The sequence below is a fragment of the Ipomoea nil genome, unplaced genomic scaffold (assembly GCF_001879475.1).
Source record: "Ipomoea nil cultivar Tokyo-kokei standard unplaced genomic scaffold, Asagao_1.1 scaffold1043, whole genome shotgun sequence".
Taxonomy (NCBI): domain Eukaryota; kingdom Viridiplantae; phylum Streptophyta; class Magnoliopsida; order Solanales; family Convolvulaceae; genus Ipomoea; species Ipomoea nil.
In genome coordinates this window covers 14,198,004-14,217,176 of record NW_017617471.1, presented here as the reverse complement: position 1 = coordinate 14,217,176, position 19,173 = coordinate 14,198,004, and the positions used below count along the sequence as shown (strand labels likewise).

The 19,173-nt window shown below is 37.0% G+C and overlaps 1 protein-coding gene across 1 annotated transcript; it reads right to left on the bottom strand.

The window, feature by feature from the left end:
* Positions 1-4,169: 4,169 nt before the first annotated feature.
* On the bottom strand, positions 4,170-5,015 carry LOC109181309. Its single transcript, XM_019331061.1, has one exon. It carries the CDS (start codon positions 5,013-5,015, stop codon positions 4,170-4,172), a length of 846 nt encoding a protein of 281 aa, XP_019186606.1.
* Between the last annotated feature and the right edge of the window lie 14,158 nt (positions 5,016-19,173).

The window sequence follows — 19,173 nt, the reverse complement described above, 5'->3', positions numbered from 1 at the left end:
TTGTGAACGTTCATTATATAACTTGTCTTGTGAACATTCAATATGTAAATTGTGTACGTTTGAATCTGGGTCTACAGAATAATTTGGCGTGATGTTGGGGGTTGTCCATTCTTGTTGCATTCCAAAGAATTTTGACTGTATTGCCTCACCAATAATTCAAGTCATTGATCAATCAAAAAATAATTTTGCTTCTAATTAATACTCTCTTCATCTCATTTATATATTTGATTTACTTAACGAGATTAACTAGAGTTGCTTTTAATTTAATTTTTCATAATATGAAGTTTGATAATAGTATAAAAATTACTCCGTGTATATTTAGAAACTGCATTAAAGCTGATGGTTTTATTGGGACCGGGTCCACCATAAACCGGGTATAGGAACATAGGACGGGGGTATGAAAGTACCGACTTTATTACCCGGGGCGCTAAGCCCTAAACAATACGTACAAAGCCCGAGGTACAGGCCCAGAACGATGGCCCAAATATAAAGCATAAGGCCCACGTGGTGGGCTATAGCAAACTACGCTACTGGTAGGAATCGAACCCAGGTAGCTGGGTTGAAAATATAGATCAAGACCACTAGACCGTAGTGCTTGTCGTGTCTGAGTTGCCCCTAGCCAAAGATCCAGGGCCCCTATTTATAGCAAGCCCCCCTCCTCCTCTAGCGTCCACGTGTCCCATGCAATCCATCCCCACTTCCCCATTTATCGCTACGCAAGCGGGCACGTTCGTCATACTTCCATGACTCCCGCGCATACCATCCCGGTCCATCATGCTCGGCGCACCCGCCCAGCACCCCCTCGGGAAGGGGGGGGGGGTGCCTTTGAAAATCTGGGGGGCGCACTGCCCCCGCTGGCCGCGCCTCGGCCTGAGGTCTCCGGCGGGACCCCCCGCTGGCCAGTCGCCGGCCGGTGGTGGAGGCTGCCCTGCCGCAAATATCGCTCATATATATTTGTCGCACCTTAATACATAATGGTTGGTGTGGGTTGATGGTTAGGCGTGCGCTTGCTATGCGGCAAGTCAGGGGTTTGAATCCCACTGGCAGTAACAGTGTTTTTCCTTGCCTTTTATCTGCCCAAGGCCAGTGGCCTTCACTGGCCGCGGTGGTGGGGCGCTGCCGGCACGACCGGTGGCGCGCTCTCCCCCCCCCCCCCCGCCGGCCACGCCTCGCCGCCGGGAGTCCGGCGGTCCACCACCGACCGGCCGCCCTCGGTTTGTGCCCCGGAAATCTTTCTCTCTCCTCCGTTTTGGGCCACCACGCCCCCTTGTCTTCTTAGCCCAATAGGACTTGGACCAATCTCCTATCATCACCACTTCCACTTGGGTCAATACTATGCCAATAAAATGGACCCCCAGGTCCCATATCCCCATCACAAGTCCCCTAGTTCTTTTAGGTATCTTGATGCCTAAAGGAAGTAGAATTCGGTATCACCACCTCCTTTTATTCCATTTCTCAACCTCTCACGCCACTTTCCATTATCACCATTGTTGTGCGTCACGCCATTACTCCGTACCTCTGCCACACACCGCACGTTGCCCTGGCCTTCGCTTCATCACCTAGTGTCGAGAGGTCAAGGTGACTCCTCTATTGTCACTTCTTGGATGCTTCTTGCATTGTACATCTCTTTTGTTGCATTTATTTAGTATGCTTTTGTCGATTTCTCCATGATGCACCTGCATGCTTCTTTTGAATATTCAATGGATGTCTTTGCTCCTTCTCCATGCTACACCTGCATGCAACTTTGTTGCATTTATTTAGTATGTTTTGTCAATTTCTCCATGATGCACCTGCATGCTTCTTTTAAATATTCGATGGATGTCTTTGCTCCTTCTCCATGCTACACCTGCATGCAACCTTTTTTTTTTTTTTTTTTTTTAAGGATGAAGGTAACTGAAGATTGTAGGATGGGGTAGTGTGGGTTGCGATAACCCACACGCCCCCTCCGCCAATGCCATGCGGCTTGCCGGGGGCAAGTCCGCGCATGTGGGTTGCGATAACCCACATGCCCCATCCGCCAAAAATCATGCGGCTTGCCGAGGGCAAGTCCGCGCATGTAGGTTGCGATAACCCACACGCCCCATCCGCCAAAAACCATGCGCCTTACCGGGGGCAAGTCCGCACATGTGGGTTGCGATAACCCACATGTCCCATCCGCCAAAACCATGAGGCTTGCCGGGGGCAAGTCCGCGCATGTGGGTTGCGATAACCCACACGCCCCATCCGCTAAAAACCATGCGGCTTACCGGGGGCAAGTCCGCGCATGTGGGTTGCGATAACCCACATGCCCCATCCGCCAAAACCATGCGGCTTGCCGGGGGCAAGTCCGCGCATGTGGGTTGCGATAACCCACATGCCCCATCCGCCATGGCCGTAGAGCCAGCATGCATAGCACGTAAGAGCACATAGGAGCACATAGTTGAGGTGGCCGTGGGCCAAGCATGCAAAGCACATAGGAGCACATGGTTGAGGTGGCCGCGGGCCAAGCATGCAAAGCACATATGAGCATATAGTTGAGGTGGCCGCGGGTCAAGCATGCAGAGCACATATGAGCATATAGTTGAGGTGGCCGTGGGCCAAGCATGCAGAGCACATATGAGCATATAGGGGCACATAGTTCGGGAAAATAAACACAATCTTTACCTAACTAAGTGTTCAAGTGTACTCACCAGAGTAGCGTCTCGATGTGCTAAGTGTGTTACCTTATAGGGTAGCTCCTCTTGCGAATCAACCATTTGGGCGTACCTCGGAACCTTGCTAGGATGGTAGAGACTACAAACACGGGCTAATCGTAGCGATCCACACAGACGGTGCCAATGATGGTTTTATTGGGACCGGGTCCACCATAAACCGGGTATAGGAACATAGGACGGGGGTATGAAAGTACCGACTTTATTACCCGGGGCGCTAGGCCCTAAACAATACGTACAAAGCCCGAGGTACAGGCCCAGAACGATGGCCCAAATATAAAGCATAAGGCCCACGTGGTGGGCTATAGCTAACTACGCTACTGGTAGGAATCGAACCCAGGTAGCTGGGTTGAAAATATAGATCAAGACCACTAGACTGTAGTGCTTGTCGTGTCTGAGTTGCCCCTAGCCAAAGATCCAGGGCCCCTATTTATAGCAAGCCCCCCTCCTCCTCTAGCGTCCACGTGTCCCATGCAATCCATCCCCACTTCCCCATTTATCGCTACGCAAGCGGGCACGTTCGTCATACTTCCATGACTCCCGCGCATACCATCCCGGTCCATCATGCTCGGCGCACCCGCCCAGCACCCCCTCGGGAAGGGGGGGGTGCCTTTGAAAATCTGGGGGGCGCACTGCCCCCGCTGGCCGCGCCTCGGCCTAAGGTCTCCGGCGGGACCCCCCGCCGGCCAGTCGCCGGCCGGTGGTGGAGGCTGCCCTGCCCGCAAATATCGCTCATATATATTTGTCGCACCTTAGTACATAATGGTTGGCGTGGGTTGATGGTTAGGCGCGCGCCTGCTATGCGGGAGGTTAGGGGTTTGAATCTCACTGGTAGCAACAGCGCTTGCCGCGGTGGTGGGGCGATGTCGGCATGACCAGTGGCGCACCCCCCCCCCCCCTCCCTGCCGGCCACGCCTCGCCCACCACTGCCTGGCCGCTCGCGGTTTGTGCCCCGGAAATCTTTCTCTCTCCTCTGTTTTGGGCCACCACGCCTCCACTTGGGTCAATACTATGCCAATAAAATGGACCCGCAGTCCCTTGTCTTCTTAGCCCAATAGGACCTGGACCAATCTCCTATCATCACCACTTCCACTTGGGTCAATACTATGCCAATAAAATGGACCCCCATCAAAAGCAAAGCAATAGAGTCATAAGGGACAGAGTCCCAATACATAACATTAGCCTGAGAAAATGCCGGAGGCGGCAGCAACTAAAGTATGAGCATGTAAGTTTAAAACTCTAGAAACAAAATTTAAAGAGCAATGCGAAAACAAAGACATAGACGCCCTACACTGGTCAACAATCATCCCAACATAGGATCAAACGGTCAAACTCAGGTACTCAGTTTCGAATAGTCGGCCTTGAACAAACACAGGTACTCAGTTCCGAACAGTCGATGAGGAGATCCACAGATAACACATTCCGGTTCTTGAGCCACGATAGAACTTCCTTGCAAGCTAACGATTCCGCCATGAGCGGTTAGAAGTAACTCACAAGCTTACCATTACATGCCGCCACGAACGTGCCATTGTGTGATAGCAAAACAGCCCCGAACGTGGCTTCTCCCGTGAGCGGCTTGTACCCCGCATCGAAGAAGCAGCGCAGCCGAGGAGGAGGTGCCACAGGTTCGACGATATCGGCTGGCGGTGGTGGAGGTCGCAGGTGGACTTGGCGATAAGCATGCAGCAAGGAGACTGCCGCACTCCACGTGTTCCTAGGCCGAGGCAACGAATGCTCCCACACGACACGATTCCTTGAATGCCAAAAGTTACATAAACAGCAGCTACCAGTCCAATTTGTTCCTCTCATAGAAAGCATCACATTCTTGAGCCACATAGCAAAAGTATCACCATCAATATTTGTGATGGGCAAAGAAGACTTGTGCCAAACAAGCCTAGCATAATCACATAAAACAAGTGCATGCATAACATTCTCATGATCAAGACCACACATAGGGCACAAGGAATTCACTTCAACTCTCTTTAAAAGCAAATTTGTAGTAGTAGGGAGGATATCACTCAGAGCTCTCCATAAGAAGGTCCTCCATTTGGGGGGAACTTTCAAACTCCATAAAGCAACCCATTTATCAAAATTATCCGAGTTGCACTCAAAAGTTCCAACAATGTGTCTATAGCCACTTTTCACTGAATAACACCCCTTGGGATCACTCAACCAGTACCAAGAATCCTCATAATCCGGACTAACAGGGATCCTAGAAATACGAGTCACATTCTCAGGTATAAAAATGTCAGATAAGATATCTTGATCCCAAGAATTAGAAATATGGTCAATCAAACCTGAAAACAAAGCTCCACTCAACTCCATAGGCGTAATAGTTTGAACCAATGGACTAGGGTCATCAGGCAACAAATAAAAGTACTATTCCCATTCCCAATCCTCCTCCTCACACCACTACACACCAGATCATGTGCCGCCATTATACTACGCCAACAGTAGCTCGGGCAACTACCCAAAGATGCATCAATAAAAGATACTTAGGAAAATACCGAGCTTTGTAAACTCTAGCTGCCAAAGAACTGGGGTCCGTAAGAAAACGCTAAGCCTGTTTCCCTAGCATTGCCAGATTGAAAGCACGAAGATCCTTAAATCCCAAACCCCCGAACTTCTTTGGGACGCAAAGGCGATGTAACACTCCCGTTTTCTAACACTAGAGCCTAGATAGATAACAAGCTTACACAGCGGAATAAACACTAAATGGGAAATGCTACCGCCGTAGCCACCCATTTTTGGATGACTACCAGGCTAAACTACTAAGATCCAAACTTAATCAATATTAACCAATAAGGGTTGGACAGGCCCAAACTTCTATTCATTAAACAACCCACAACTCAACAAAAGATTAACTTAAAATGTCATAATCATTCCACTACACAAAGAAATCTAAAAGGTTAACTTCATTAATCATCTATTCAAGTCTACAACAAAGGACTTAAAAGATCACATCGATATCAACATAATACTAGTCTCAAAGGGGTTACTAACTAAAGTCAAACTAAAACAATAAAACTATCAAGATAAAGCCTCTAAACGTACTCTCGTCATGTATCAATCCAAACCTGAAATGGGTTAACAAGAAAACAATGGAAAAGAACTCGGTTAGCATAAAATGCTAAGTATAAACCACTCAACCCTGTAAAATAGATATAGGTTTGGAAAATAGTAATTTTTGGCATTTACACATAACTTTACAAGTAGGATCGTAGAGGATCACGCAAGTATAAATATAGATAGGTTCACATATTTACATATCTATAAGTATATATAACAAAGATATATAACTCAACTCACACTCATGCTTAGATAGATAATAAGTACTCACTAAACACAACTTATGCAAAGATGCAATTATAAGAGGATGAGTAAATAAGGGTAGGTATACTTGAAAAGCAATAAGCGTGGAAATAGATGCAATATTGTCTTTAAATCTCCAACGTGAGTAAAACTAAAGGGTTAGATAATAATAGCATTTCAATTGTAATCATATGTAAAGGAATTATCAAGATAAGATAGCCTTAAGGATATAAGTAGAAATCATTTCACATAGATAATCTCACGCTCAAGAAAAATAACATTTTCTAATAATACTACGAGAGGTAACTAAATCGATCATATGGATCATAACTGTAACAATAATCATAAATCATATCGGTATCATCAATCTCATGAATCATCATCATAATGGTGGGGAGGTAGGACTTCACTATACGTGAACGAACCTATCCGGGCACGGTTACGCATAACCAGCCTAATCTCAATCTCTCCCACAAAACATATACATAATGGAATCAGGACTATACCTTAAGTGTGCACACCCCCTAACTAGGATTCCAAGCCCAGCGAGTAGTATCTAAGCCCTAGCAGCCCAGGATTTTTCGACCAAGCTACTTCACACTATCCAGGATTTTTCGACCAGACCAACTTCTATTTACTTCCGAGGGAGCAATGCTCCAACGGGACCTCCAAAAATATATATTTCCTCACACATTTGAAAATACAAATAGTGTAGCACTTGAAAATGTTATTTCTAAAAAATGGGTTCCATACTTGATGCTTAATCATAAATAGGATATAAATATATCATTTGAAATTAAGGAAAGGGGTAGGTGATGGAAATATAAATTGTGTTTGATAAAAGATGAGTAATCATGTATGCATGCCATGCCATAGCTAATTAATTATATATACATATTTGAAAAGGGAATTTATACAAGGATAGGTTTTCAAAACAATGAGTATTTATTAGGCATTTTAATATAGATTTTGGAAATAGTTGAGTAATGATATAAGAACGGTCAAACATTTTGGATGAATGCTCGTACACTTTAAATGTATGGAATATTCATAAATCATGATCATAGACTTTCATAAGACAACTTAAGCAATAACACTCCATCAATGAACTCATCAAATAATGCCTTACATCCATGTAAGCATATTCTCAACACTTTTAATAAAAGCACACTTGATAGAAATAATGAATCATGCTTTGTTTTGAAAAATGGCTTACAAACAATCATGTTTAACATTTTTGGCCCGAACACATCGAATCTCGAGCCGCACAAGTCACCTGGACCCGCGTAAACAAACCATGATCGGACCCAAAAGTGGCAAAAATTTCATTCTGCCAGAGCCCTAGACCTCGCAGGACTAGGCGGGCAGGGCTTGCAAGCCCCGCCACAAGTCTTGCGTGGTCTCGATCATGCCCTGCCACAGTCCTGCATGAACAAATGGAGGGTGAAGGCAGTAGCCTCATTTCTCCTGTGACTCTCTTCGAACAACGACCACAACACACCAAATCAACAACAAAGCATTCCAATCATACCAATAACATAAATCCACAATTAAAACACTAACATAGCATCAATATACACCACATCCATCACCCACAAGCACATCATCCACCAACATTATTACACAAAACACATAATATCAACACTTAGGGTAAAAATGAGAGTTTGGGTTTCAATAGGTTATACCTCAAACTTGCTCCAAAAGCCAAACACCCTATCTTGGGTTAATTCTTGAGCTAGCCACTTTAGCGATGAACCAACCAAACCTTTATTCATTTACCAATATACTACTACTACCAATAATAGTATTAAACCATATCATATCATCTTTATGCTAATAGTTAGTCCATAATTACCCATCCTTTGATAATCACTAATCATTAATCCATTGCCATCCAATCACCATCTTATCATTAGTACTTAATCCATCCAATAATCACCATAATCATTAAACCAATAATCATTTCCATTACTCAATCATAACAATCATCATCCCATTAATACTTCATTAATCCAATAATTAATCTTCCTATTTTAATAGCAATAAATCTAACACCACCATCAATAATAGCCAACAACATACCCATATTACCTTCTTCTCCATAATCATAAACAACTATTCATTAGTAATCCATCATCATAATCTAATAACCTCTATAATATTAATCACCCACATAATCATTATTTAATGACTAATAACCTATCCATAACCATTATAGCATCATTATTCCATCACTAAATTACCATTAATAATCCACACCATTAACCATAAACTCCATCATTTATAGCTTAATCCTCCCCAACAATCATTAAATTTATCATATTAAATCTTAATCACTCTCTTCATTTACCACACTGATTTCACCACTTCAACAACAACAACATAAATATGCTCTTCAACAACAACACTCACCTAGCTCCTACTGCTGCCGAGAGGGATCCACTGTTGGAGACCCATCATTGCCGTCGCTGCCTCACCGGGAAGAAAGGGGGTCATCGGACTGCTGTCGCCGCAAAAAACAGGAGCTGCTACGGCCAAATCTGCGACCATTTCACTTCAAATATTTTCCAGCGAACCAAACGAGCTATTAGTGAGAATAAAAGTTAAGAGTATGTTTTTAGAGTCCAAGTAGTATTTTTGAAATGAGACTGAGAAAGTAATAAATTGTAAAAGTACCTCACAAAATATTTAGGAAGTCATTAAAGTACTTTAACTAAGGTCATATCTAATGCCCACAAAATGAGGGGAGAAAGAAGGAGAGAAGGGTGGGTAGAGGAGGATGGCGAGGGAGAAACAACCTCGAAAGAGACTATCATTCTAGAGGTTATCTCCTCAAACGCGTGCCCAATGGTCTTGTTTGGCAATCAGCGGTTAGCGAAAGCAGATTGTGTTAGCAGTTAGCAAATAGCATATTGTGTTAGCGGGTTTGACTAGCAGATTGTATTAGCGGGCTTGACTAGCGGATTGTGTTAGCGGTTTATAAAAAAGATGTTTGGTAAAATTAGTTGTTTTGGACAGCGGTTGCCATGTAAAACGACATATAAGGACATTAGTGTATTGTTCTTTTTATTGTTATGGGTAATAATCTTATAATAATTATATTTATTTAGAAACTATAAATTATCCATATATTTAATATTTTAAAAAGTGAATAAATAACAATATAACAAAAAATATGAATTCAAATGAACAATACGTTAAAAAAATGAAGAACAAGTCTATATCATAATAAATAATTATGATATAAAATAAGTCTAAGAAGAACGTCTAGCTGCCATCAAACTTGAAGCAATGTCATTGCGAATACATGCCATCTCTTGAGTTCTCATTTCTTCTTCACGTTGAGCAAAATTAACTTCAACATCTTGAAAATATCTGGAAGTATGAATTCAGGATCTTCGTCAATGACTCTAAAAGCTGGGTCTCCAACCGTACTTCTTCTAATATAGTTGTGTAGTGCAAAACATGAACAAATTATCCTATTTTGATGTATTAATGAATATCTTGGCATTTTTTGTAATATCTTACATCGAGCTTTAAGAACACCAAAAGCCCTTCAATACAACTTCTTAACGTTGAATGAGCTCGATTAAATACTTCTCTAGATCCCCTTGGATTTGCCCCATGGAACTCCGATTGATGGTACCTTGTCTTGGGGTAGGGTGTCAAATACCCTTCTCTTTTTGGATAGCCTTTGTCGACCAAATAATACTTGCCTATATATATATATATATATATATATATATATATATATATATATATATATATATATATATATATATATATATATATATATATATATATATATATATATATATAAGCAATATGAGTACATAATCACATCATATAAAATTACCTGGTGGGGGTTTTGGAAAATTAAGGCTTGAATAATTGATCGTGTCAAGAAAAATGCGAGAATCATGAGTCAATCCCTCCCATCCTGTTAAAACGTATGTCAATAGCAAATCATAGTCACATGCTGTTAAGACATTTGTAGTTGGTATCCTTTCCTTCCTCTATAACGCATTTGATCCTCCTCAGGTACAGTTATTGCAATATGTGTACCATCTATAGCTCCAATGCAATTCTAATATAGTACAATAAATATCAAATTTAGTCCATCTTCATAAAAATAAAAAATAAAAAAATAAAAAATAATAATACCAAAATGGGGTAAGCAACATACTCAAATACCTTAAAATGTGGCATATACCTACTATCATTGATAATTTGTAGTGGAATTTCCTTGAACTCGGGATCTTTTTTACAAGTATATCTCTTGAAAAGCTATCCATAGCATTTAGAACTTCTTTAAAAACTCTACTCACAGTTTCACCGGAATGTTGAAAACGCTCTTGAGTATCCCTATTAGGAGCACCCTTACTAAGTACATATACAAATAAACCCACTTTCTCCAATATCGACATCCTAGTTGACCTCAAACCATACTTGTGTTCTAAAACAACACACAATTGACGAAATATATTTTAACTCATTCTAAAGGTATTAAAACACCGCTTTTCATGACCATTTAATAATCCATCCATCCATCTTTCTCTTGTTAAATAAGAAGTCATAATACACGGTTCTTTGTATATATGATTCAAAAAATAGAAACACATGTAACCCGTTGCACATGTCACCAAATCCCAAAATTCGTCATCATTTTTCAAATACTCTTGATATTGGAGATACTGTTGATTAACCAGTTGTCTAAGTTGCCTATCATTATTATCCATACCTGCATAGAAACAAATAAAATTTACTCTATAAAACTTATAAACACAACAAAATAATTTCATAAATTTGATAGCAAAAATTAATAGCATAACATAGTTTGAAAGTTAAATATTCATAAACTTTCTTTACAAAAAAAGTTACACCACTCATCATGAACATCTACATATGTTTGATGGCAAAAATACTATAGCATAATATAGTTAGAAAGTTAAATGTTCATAAACTTTCTACACAAAAAACTACACCACATATCATGATCAAAACCTAAACAAGTTTAGCTTTTTGGATCCAACTCAAGGTCATACAAGTACTTAATGTATCCAAGCCTACTTTCATCATCAGACAATCCAAACAAAATAGATCTTTTTTGAGGATCTTCAATCATGGGGCTCCAAACCGGGCAAACTACGCACTTTTGCCAAAGCATCTTCAACACCATACTTTGTTGTACTAGCATTCTTTGAATTTATCATATTCATGTTGTTATTCATCATGTTCATCATTTAAGTATCAAGTATTCATTTCTTGTGTTGAAGTATTCCTCTCATTAATTTGTTGCATCAAGTCACCAAGCATTTGTTGGACTATGGCAGCCCCTTCTTTTTTAGTAGAAGTTCTTGCACTCTTATTGCTTTGTGATGAATCACCCTCAAATTCCCTCTTACCTCTTCTTATGTCATCCCTCTCAACATGTGTCACTTGAGGGATATTAGTAGATGTAGGAGTAGGGGTAGGAATAGACCCTCTCCATACATCTTCCCATGATGTTCCCCCATAGTAATTGTTATCACCATTATTAAAATCCATGTCATCAAGAGAAACATGCTCATCATTCCTATGAGGTGGAGAAGGAACATATACTTCTTGTTTATGTTGAGAATTGGCTTCCGGACTAAACTTGTACTTTCCTTGGGCATAAGATCCAAAAATTTGATCCATTCTATTTTCAAGCTCGGGCTCAATCCCTTCATCTCGAAATGCATCAAATTTGGAATTTTCCTATAAAACAAAACACAAATTTATTTAATAGATATATCTAACTATTTAAAACTAAAGTAATTCAACTTAAAAGATAACTAACCTTAATTTTCATAGCCCACCATATCGTTAGCATTTATAGCCCCTTTCACATTATCCCATCCTAGTCCCGTCTCTTTTGCTTTCAATTGTTTCCATAAGCTCCCTCTATTTCTCATCCAATCCACCTTATTTTTGAGTTTATTTTTATCCCATGCCAACTTACTTTGGTTGTTGAATTCTAATTCAATCTTTTTCCATATCAACCTTTGAGAGGTAACTCCACTTTTTTTTTTCCCTTACTGTTTTCAACATATTAAATACAGAGGTCACAAAGTATGTAAAGTAATTCTTTCGACCAATTAACTCTACCTCCTTGATTTTCATCTTTGTTGTCATTTCTACTTCCTTGACTTGCATCTATATTTCTCTTTTGAGTTGACGACATCTAAACATGAAAATATAAATGCAAAGTAGTGTTTTAGATTAATAGAAATTGCTAATTGAGAGAAGTAATAAATAAAAGGTTTCCTAGAAAAAAGTAAATTTAATACACATACAATTAAGTAATGCTCTGTATTTTTATTTTTTCCTTTTTAACCAATAAATTGGGTGGATATGCAACACAAGGAATAAATTGGGTACAGTTTGCCAAAAACATCAAGAACAAATCACATAATGATGTGCTAGACACAACTTATTTAGTTGAACTCCTTTCCTCATATTGTCCAAGTTAAAACACAACTTCTAATAGTCTTATTGCCTAAGACTATAAAAACCAGAACTTAACTCAGGCTATAATTATAAGATAAGGAGTATAAATTAAAGCTTGCATTTTTATAGCACTTCCCTTCAAGTACAGTTAACTACTCCCTACAAGACATCTGAAACTTGGAAAGAACATCAAATTTGGTTACTACTCCATGAAGAATCCTAGATAAAATCCGACATCATAGAAGTACAAATGTTAACACCTGGGAGAGACATGTGAAGGCATGTGTGATTCTTCCCCTTGGCCAATGGGAAACCAGAACTGCAAAATCATGTGTAAGACAAAGCCACAAATATCTCTCTTATGCACCTCAACTTGGGAAGGAAGTTTGTTTCCGAGGCTTGAAGTGTTAAAACCTAGCTTACACTTGCATTGCCACACAGATAAAGAAAAGATCTCAGACACTATACTACTATAGTGCACCAACAATGACACACCAATTGATTGAGAGAATGCAAGCAACACAAACAGACTAAGATTAGTACATATAATAATATCCTAAGGCACTCCCAGCTAAGAAATTCCAAAAAGAATGGGCTTTCAGAAGAAACCATTGCATAAATATATAACAAACACTAGTGGAAATTATGGAATTTTCGACCACCTGAAAGTGATCTTAAATCAAGTTAATACCAAAAAGTGGTCGGAAATAGCAACAAAGGTTTTTCCGGATACCAAAAGTGGTCGGAACAAGGCTTTTGACTTGATTTAAGATCACTTTCAGGTGGTCGGAAATTTCATAATTTCCAGTAGTGAAAGTCGCATTCGTCATTCAAAGAACTGTAAATATACAACAAAGTCGCAAGATTCAAAACACAACGATTCAAAGCATCGTAAATATACAACAAAGTCGCATGATTGAAAGCACAAAAATGTCACATTCATGTAGGAAACAAAAATGATAACACCTAAAAAAAAAAAAAAAAAAAAAAAAAACCGCACCTCAGAACACTAACTCACAGAAACCCTAGGTCGAAGATACAATCCACCAACCTTTGCCGGAGATAGAGGTATGCAGAGTAGCCTGTGAGCAATTTGTGGCCTGGGAGTAGATCTGAGACTGCAAATCTGCCATGGAGAGAAGCAAATCTGACAGAGAAGCTTGAGACAGGAGATGTGAGAAGGGATTAGAGAAATAAGAAGGGTAAATCGAAACTTTGAAAACAAAGAAATGAAACGCTATGTTAAAACGCTCCTCTCAGCGTGTTAATTTTGGCGTTTCGGATGGCGATTCGCTAAGTGAAAAAGCTATTAACCAAACATTTTCGTTAAACCGCTAAAAATGGTCAAATCCACTAAAAATCAGCAGATCAGCTGCTAACCAAACAAGGTCAATTCCCAATATGCACCACATTCACTCGCAAAGGGTCGAAAAGCTGTTCCACACCCTTTGTTTTAATATATTAAAAAAAAAAATCAAAACAAAACAACAACCATTTGGATGTTGGTTTGTTTTTACCTCAACGGTAAATGACTATTGAGGTCAATTTTTTAAAAAAAAATTATTCTATTTTTAAATTTCAATTTTAATTTATTTTAAATTTTTTTAATTGTATTAATTGTTGGCATATTTAATATTTAAAATTTTGTATTCGCTTTTGAATGTTAACTTGTTCTATAGACCATTTCGAATGCGAATTTGAATTTTTATATATGAAATTATATTTTTATTAGTTTATTTATTTATAATTTATAATTCAAAAATTATTTTATTTCATTATTTAAATTTATTTTAAATTAAATTTGAAATTATTAATTATAAAAGAGTTAATAAAATAATAAGTGATTTGTTTTGAAAAATAATAATAAGTGATATGAAAGTTTTGAAAAGGAAATAGGAGAAGAGATTATTATATGATAATGTGGAGGAGATAACTTACAAAATAAGAAGATAAAGGGTTAAGGACCTTATGTTTCACTGGTATCAAGTTGCCTTTTTATGTAGAAGGTGATAGGTTCAAGTCTTAGTAGAGGCGATTATGATGGTATTTTATGTAATAGCTTGTATACATGGATATCCTCTTTTCCTTATCAAAGATAAGGGGAGAATGTTTTTGGATGATTAGATAATGAAAACATGTACTCCTAACTTCTATGATGCAGATAGTTTTTCGGTCAAAGTATTATGAGGTCCATGTATTATAGTATTTTGTTCAATTTAATCTTCTATTTTAATTTTGTTCATATTAGTCCCTATACTTTAAAAATTGAAACAATTAAGGACAATAGTTGATACGAGCAAATATTTATGTATTTATTTTGGACATATTAATGTAATATATTGGTGGTAAAAATAATTAATTTTAAATATTTATAAAATAATATATGAGTTGACATGTAAGTATGATGACGTGGCAGAGATAATGTCAGCGTCACATCAGCTATTGTTCTTAATTGTTTCACTTTTTAAAGTATAGAGACTAAATTGAACCAAATAAAAGTAGAAGGACTAAATTGAACAAAACACTATAATACAAGGACCTCATAAGTACTTTGACCTAGTTTTTCTGGATCCACGAAGCCAAGAAACCTCTTCAAGCAAAAGCAATTCTATATTTCTACAATTGTTATGTTGTGGAATTGTGTACAGAGTTCTATATTCATAATTATAAAACTCTATGTTCATAATTTTTTAACTTCATATTCATAATTATTGAACTCTATATTCACAATTACAAAATTCTATGTTCATAATTACTAAATTTTATGTTCATAATTATAGAACTCTATGTTCATAATTTTTTAACTTCATATTCACAATTATTGAATTCTATATTCACAATTACAGAACTTTATGTTCATAATTATAGAACTCTATGTTCATAATTTTTTAACTCTATATTTACAATTATGACAATTTTAAAATCGTGTCAACCTTGTAAGGTAGACACGATTCCACGATATAATTTGCCATTTGTATTGCCCTAGTCTGACTAGGGAACATGGATATGGACACAATACCTACCTATCAAGTTGTGACTCGTCAAACACTCAAACCTGGTTATGTATTTGACTACTTGGTCCAAAATTAATTAACCATCGTAACATCCATATCCCTACATATTAATATATTATGCTTATAATAAAAGATGATTTTGCAAACTCATATTCTTTATAAAAATTTTAAAATTTATTAAATTAATATTTCTCGCCTTTCTTTTTTTTTTTTTTTTTCTTTTCACACAAATAAAATAAACGTATAAAATATACTATTAAAAAGTTTTAATCTATACATTTTAAATTACACCTTTATTGCTACTTTTTTTTTCAATTAAAAAAATCTATAATTACATTTAAGTTTTTTTAAAAAAACTATTATTACATTAAGTTATAAATATATATTTTATTACAAAGGAAGGGGATACCCATACAATCTATGCCTACACTGAGGCTCAAAACCTAGATCTCCCACATAGGGGAACAATCTGATACCACAAGCCACCAGTAAGTTATAAATATATATTCATTATATTACTACTGTACTACATGTTTATTAAATAACTACTACCGATCAATTATTATATATTTATTAAGTCGTTACAAGGTATATAACATTTCCATCCTTTTAATTTACAAAGTACATTCTCTTAAATTTTGCATATTTCATTTACATGATGAGAATTATTCAAACATGTTAAGAAAAATGCTTCAAACAACCATTGCCACTAATTTTTTTTCTTGTTTAAAAATAATGAAATATATATGCTATAAAACGATTATAGTTAACACTATGTTAGGAATAAATTGTAATAGATTTTGAAATGCCAAAATATATTGTAGAACCCCCAATTTTATTTGTCCTAGTTGTGTCATAGACCATGAAGGAAAATTATTAAAAAGATTAAAAAGAGAAAAACAGAGGAAGATGTATGCATATGATATTTACATTTATCTCCATTGCCGTCAAAATCCAAGAAGAATTCTTGAAGAAATTTTCGAAGAAGTAGAAGAAGAAATGAGTACATCAAGAAGAATGAGATAGTAAACAAAAAGTCGTACGGATGGAATGGTAGAAGCTTGATATATTAACTCTAAGGTCTCAGTTTTGAAGCACTAGATCACAAAATTCATTGTATCTTGGAACTAAGAAGATGATTACATCACATCCGAACGATTTTAAACTCTTGTGTTCTTTACTGCTGCTTGCTTGTTTCTCGCGTGATATTCACTTGACACAATCACAACACTCTTTTTAATATTCTGCTGCGTACAAGACTCTAACAATTTCTTTATTGCATTAGCTAATTCTGTAATTGGCAAAATTGGTATAAAAGTCTATTCACCCCACCCCCTCCCCCCCTCCCGTTCTCTAGACTTTTACCTTGCCTCTTTTGGGACCAACACACTATATCTTTACTAAAAAAAATTCTTCCATGTATGAGCCAGAAGAAAAAGATATACATGTTCACCTTCAATACTAAATACTCCGTATTTAATCATAATATAAAATTCATTACAAAAATTTAGGAACTATTTGTATTAAATTTTGGTGATACCAAACACACTAAGAATCTAGGTCCCTAGCTCTTTTACAATTTTTAGACTTAAGAATTTGTCTCTATATCGTCCGCAAAGTCACATTTAAGGGCGAACTATATCACCCAAAAAAGTAAAATAACTAGAGACTACTTCAATCCACAAAGTAGACTAACTCGATCGTCTATAAGTCCAAATATTCAAAGATTCGATAATACAAGGATTCAAATGATAGAAGCCAAAGAGTCCAAGACGAAGAGTTAAAGACCCGAAAAGTACAAATGTCAAATAATGAAAGTGCCTGATAGTCTAAAAGAACCGAGCGGTTTAAAGGATCTGTAGAGTAAAGGCTCACAAAAGGTAGTGTCAACCGAATGGATGGAATAGTTGATACAAGGCATATGGTTGTTGGTTTAACTTTTCACTCAAATACCCAGTTAGTAAGGCTTTTTCGGAATTGAGAACTATTTTGGTTAACAATTGCATAGTCGGGGATGAAATTGAGCAAGTTTGCAAGTCAAGAATCAAAGTGATTAAGTCCTAATAGTCGAGGGACCAAATTGGATATTAACTCGATTGAAGCGAGAAGTGAACTTTCGGAAAGTAAAAAGGTTACTTTATATATGGACAACTATCATAATGTGTTTACAGTTACATATTATGTACATATAGTTAACAGTTTATGTGTCTGTAAATAAATTAAAAACACATAACATGTTAGCTACAAACACATATATATAACATGGTAACTGCAGACATATAATATATTGTTAAAATATTATGTGTTTGTAATTAACATATTATGTGTAGGCGTTATTGGTTCTTTGTGTTTCAGTAGGTTGAGAAAGTATATGAACAGATACTACAATGTAATAGGACCAATAATTTTTTTTCATTATATATATATATATATATATATATATATATATATATATATATATATATATATATATATATATATATATATATATATATATATATATATATAATATGACGTATATACACCCATAGACTAGTTTGATACTTTGAATCTTTTGGATGATTGAGTATTTCATATTTGAGTATTTTTAATTTTTAATATTATTTTGATGTTATGACTTATGAATTATCACTATTTCATTTATTTGGGTGTGTTATTTGATTGAATGTTGAAAACATCCTCATAATGTAGATCCTGGTACATTATTTTAAATTGTAAATATATAATCTGAAAATTATTTTAAACCAGCAAGGTACACAATATAATGTAGATCCTGGTCCGTGGTATAATTTGTCCATGAACAATGTATAATAATCCGACTAAACAGGGATATAGTTAATGGGCCAGAAGTTTGGGCTTACCTAAGTGTGAAACTGAACGCGGGAAATAATTAATATCTTGCGCTTGTATGAAGAAATGAAATTCACTCTTGGGCTTATTGAATTTTAAAGTCTAAATCTTGCTCACCATGACAATGTCGGCAAATTATATAATCGACCAAGTTCATCTTGCATTATAGATCCTTGTTCAAAATAACATTCAACTATATATATATATATATATATATATATATATATATATAATTAACATATGGGTCCGATTTCGGTGAGAACAGATCTTTCCGTACGGTCAGTGCGGTATACACCATTAGGTATGCATAAATACACCACACAGTGTTCGAAAATACACCATTATGTGTGGTGTATTTTTTTTTTTTGTGTAGTGCAATTTTTGGCATTTCATTTTGGTGTATTATCAAACACTGTATGGTGCATTTATGCATACCTAATGGTGTATGTCGCACTGACCGCACGGGAAGACATGTTCTCGCAGGAACCAATATTATGTATTTGTAATTAATAGATTATGTGTCAGTAAATAAATTGAAGACATATAATATGTTAACTACATGTACATAATATATTCATTGTGGAAAGATACACATATTTGCATTCCAAATAAATCATGGCTAATAAAATAATTTATTTTATTAATTGTCATTCTTACACATCTCATTTAAAACATTGGCATAACTTGCAACCCAATGATTTTCACTTCTTTGGACTCCATTAACATCATGGTGGCTTAGTAGGTCATTATATTCTCATGTGGATCCCCAACTCCGTCGAGCCGCTTGATGCTAGGTGGCTTGAAATTAGCGAGAAGGGGTTAGTTCATGATCTTCC

Excerpts from the sequence above, each read along its gene's own strand:
- LOC109181309 (XM_019331061.1), bottom strand. The coding sequence starts at position 5,015 with ATGGAGTTGAGTGGAGCTTTGTTTTCAGGTTTGATTGACCATATTTCT.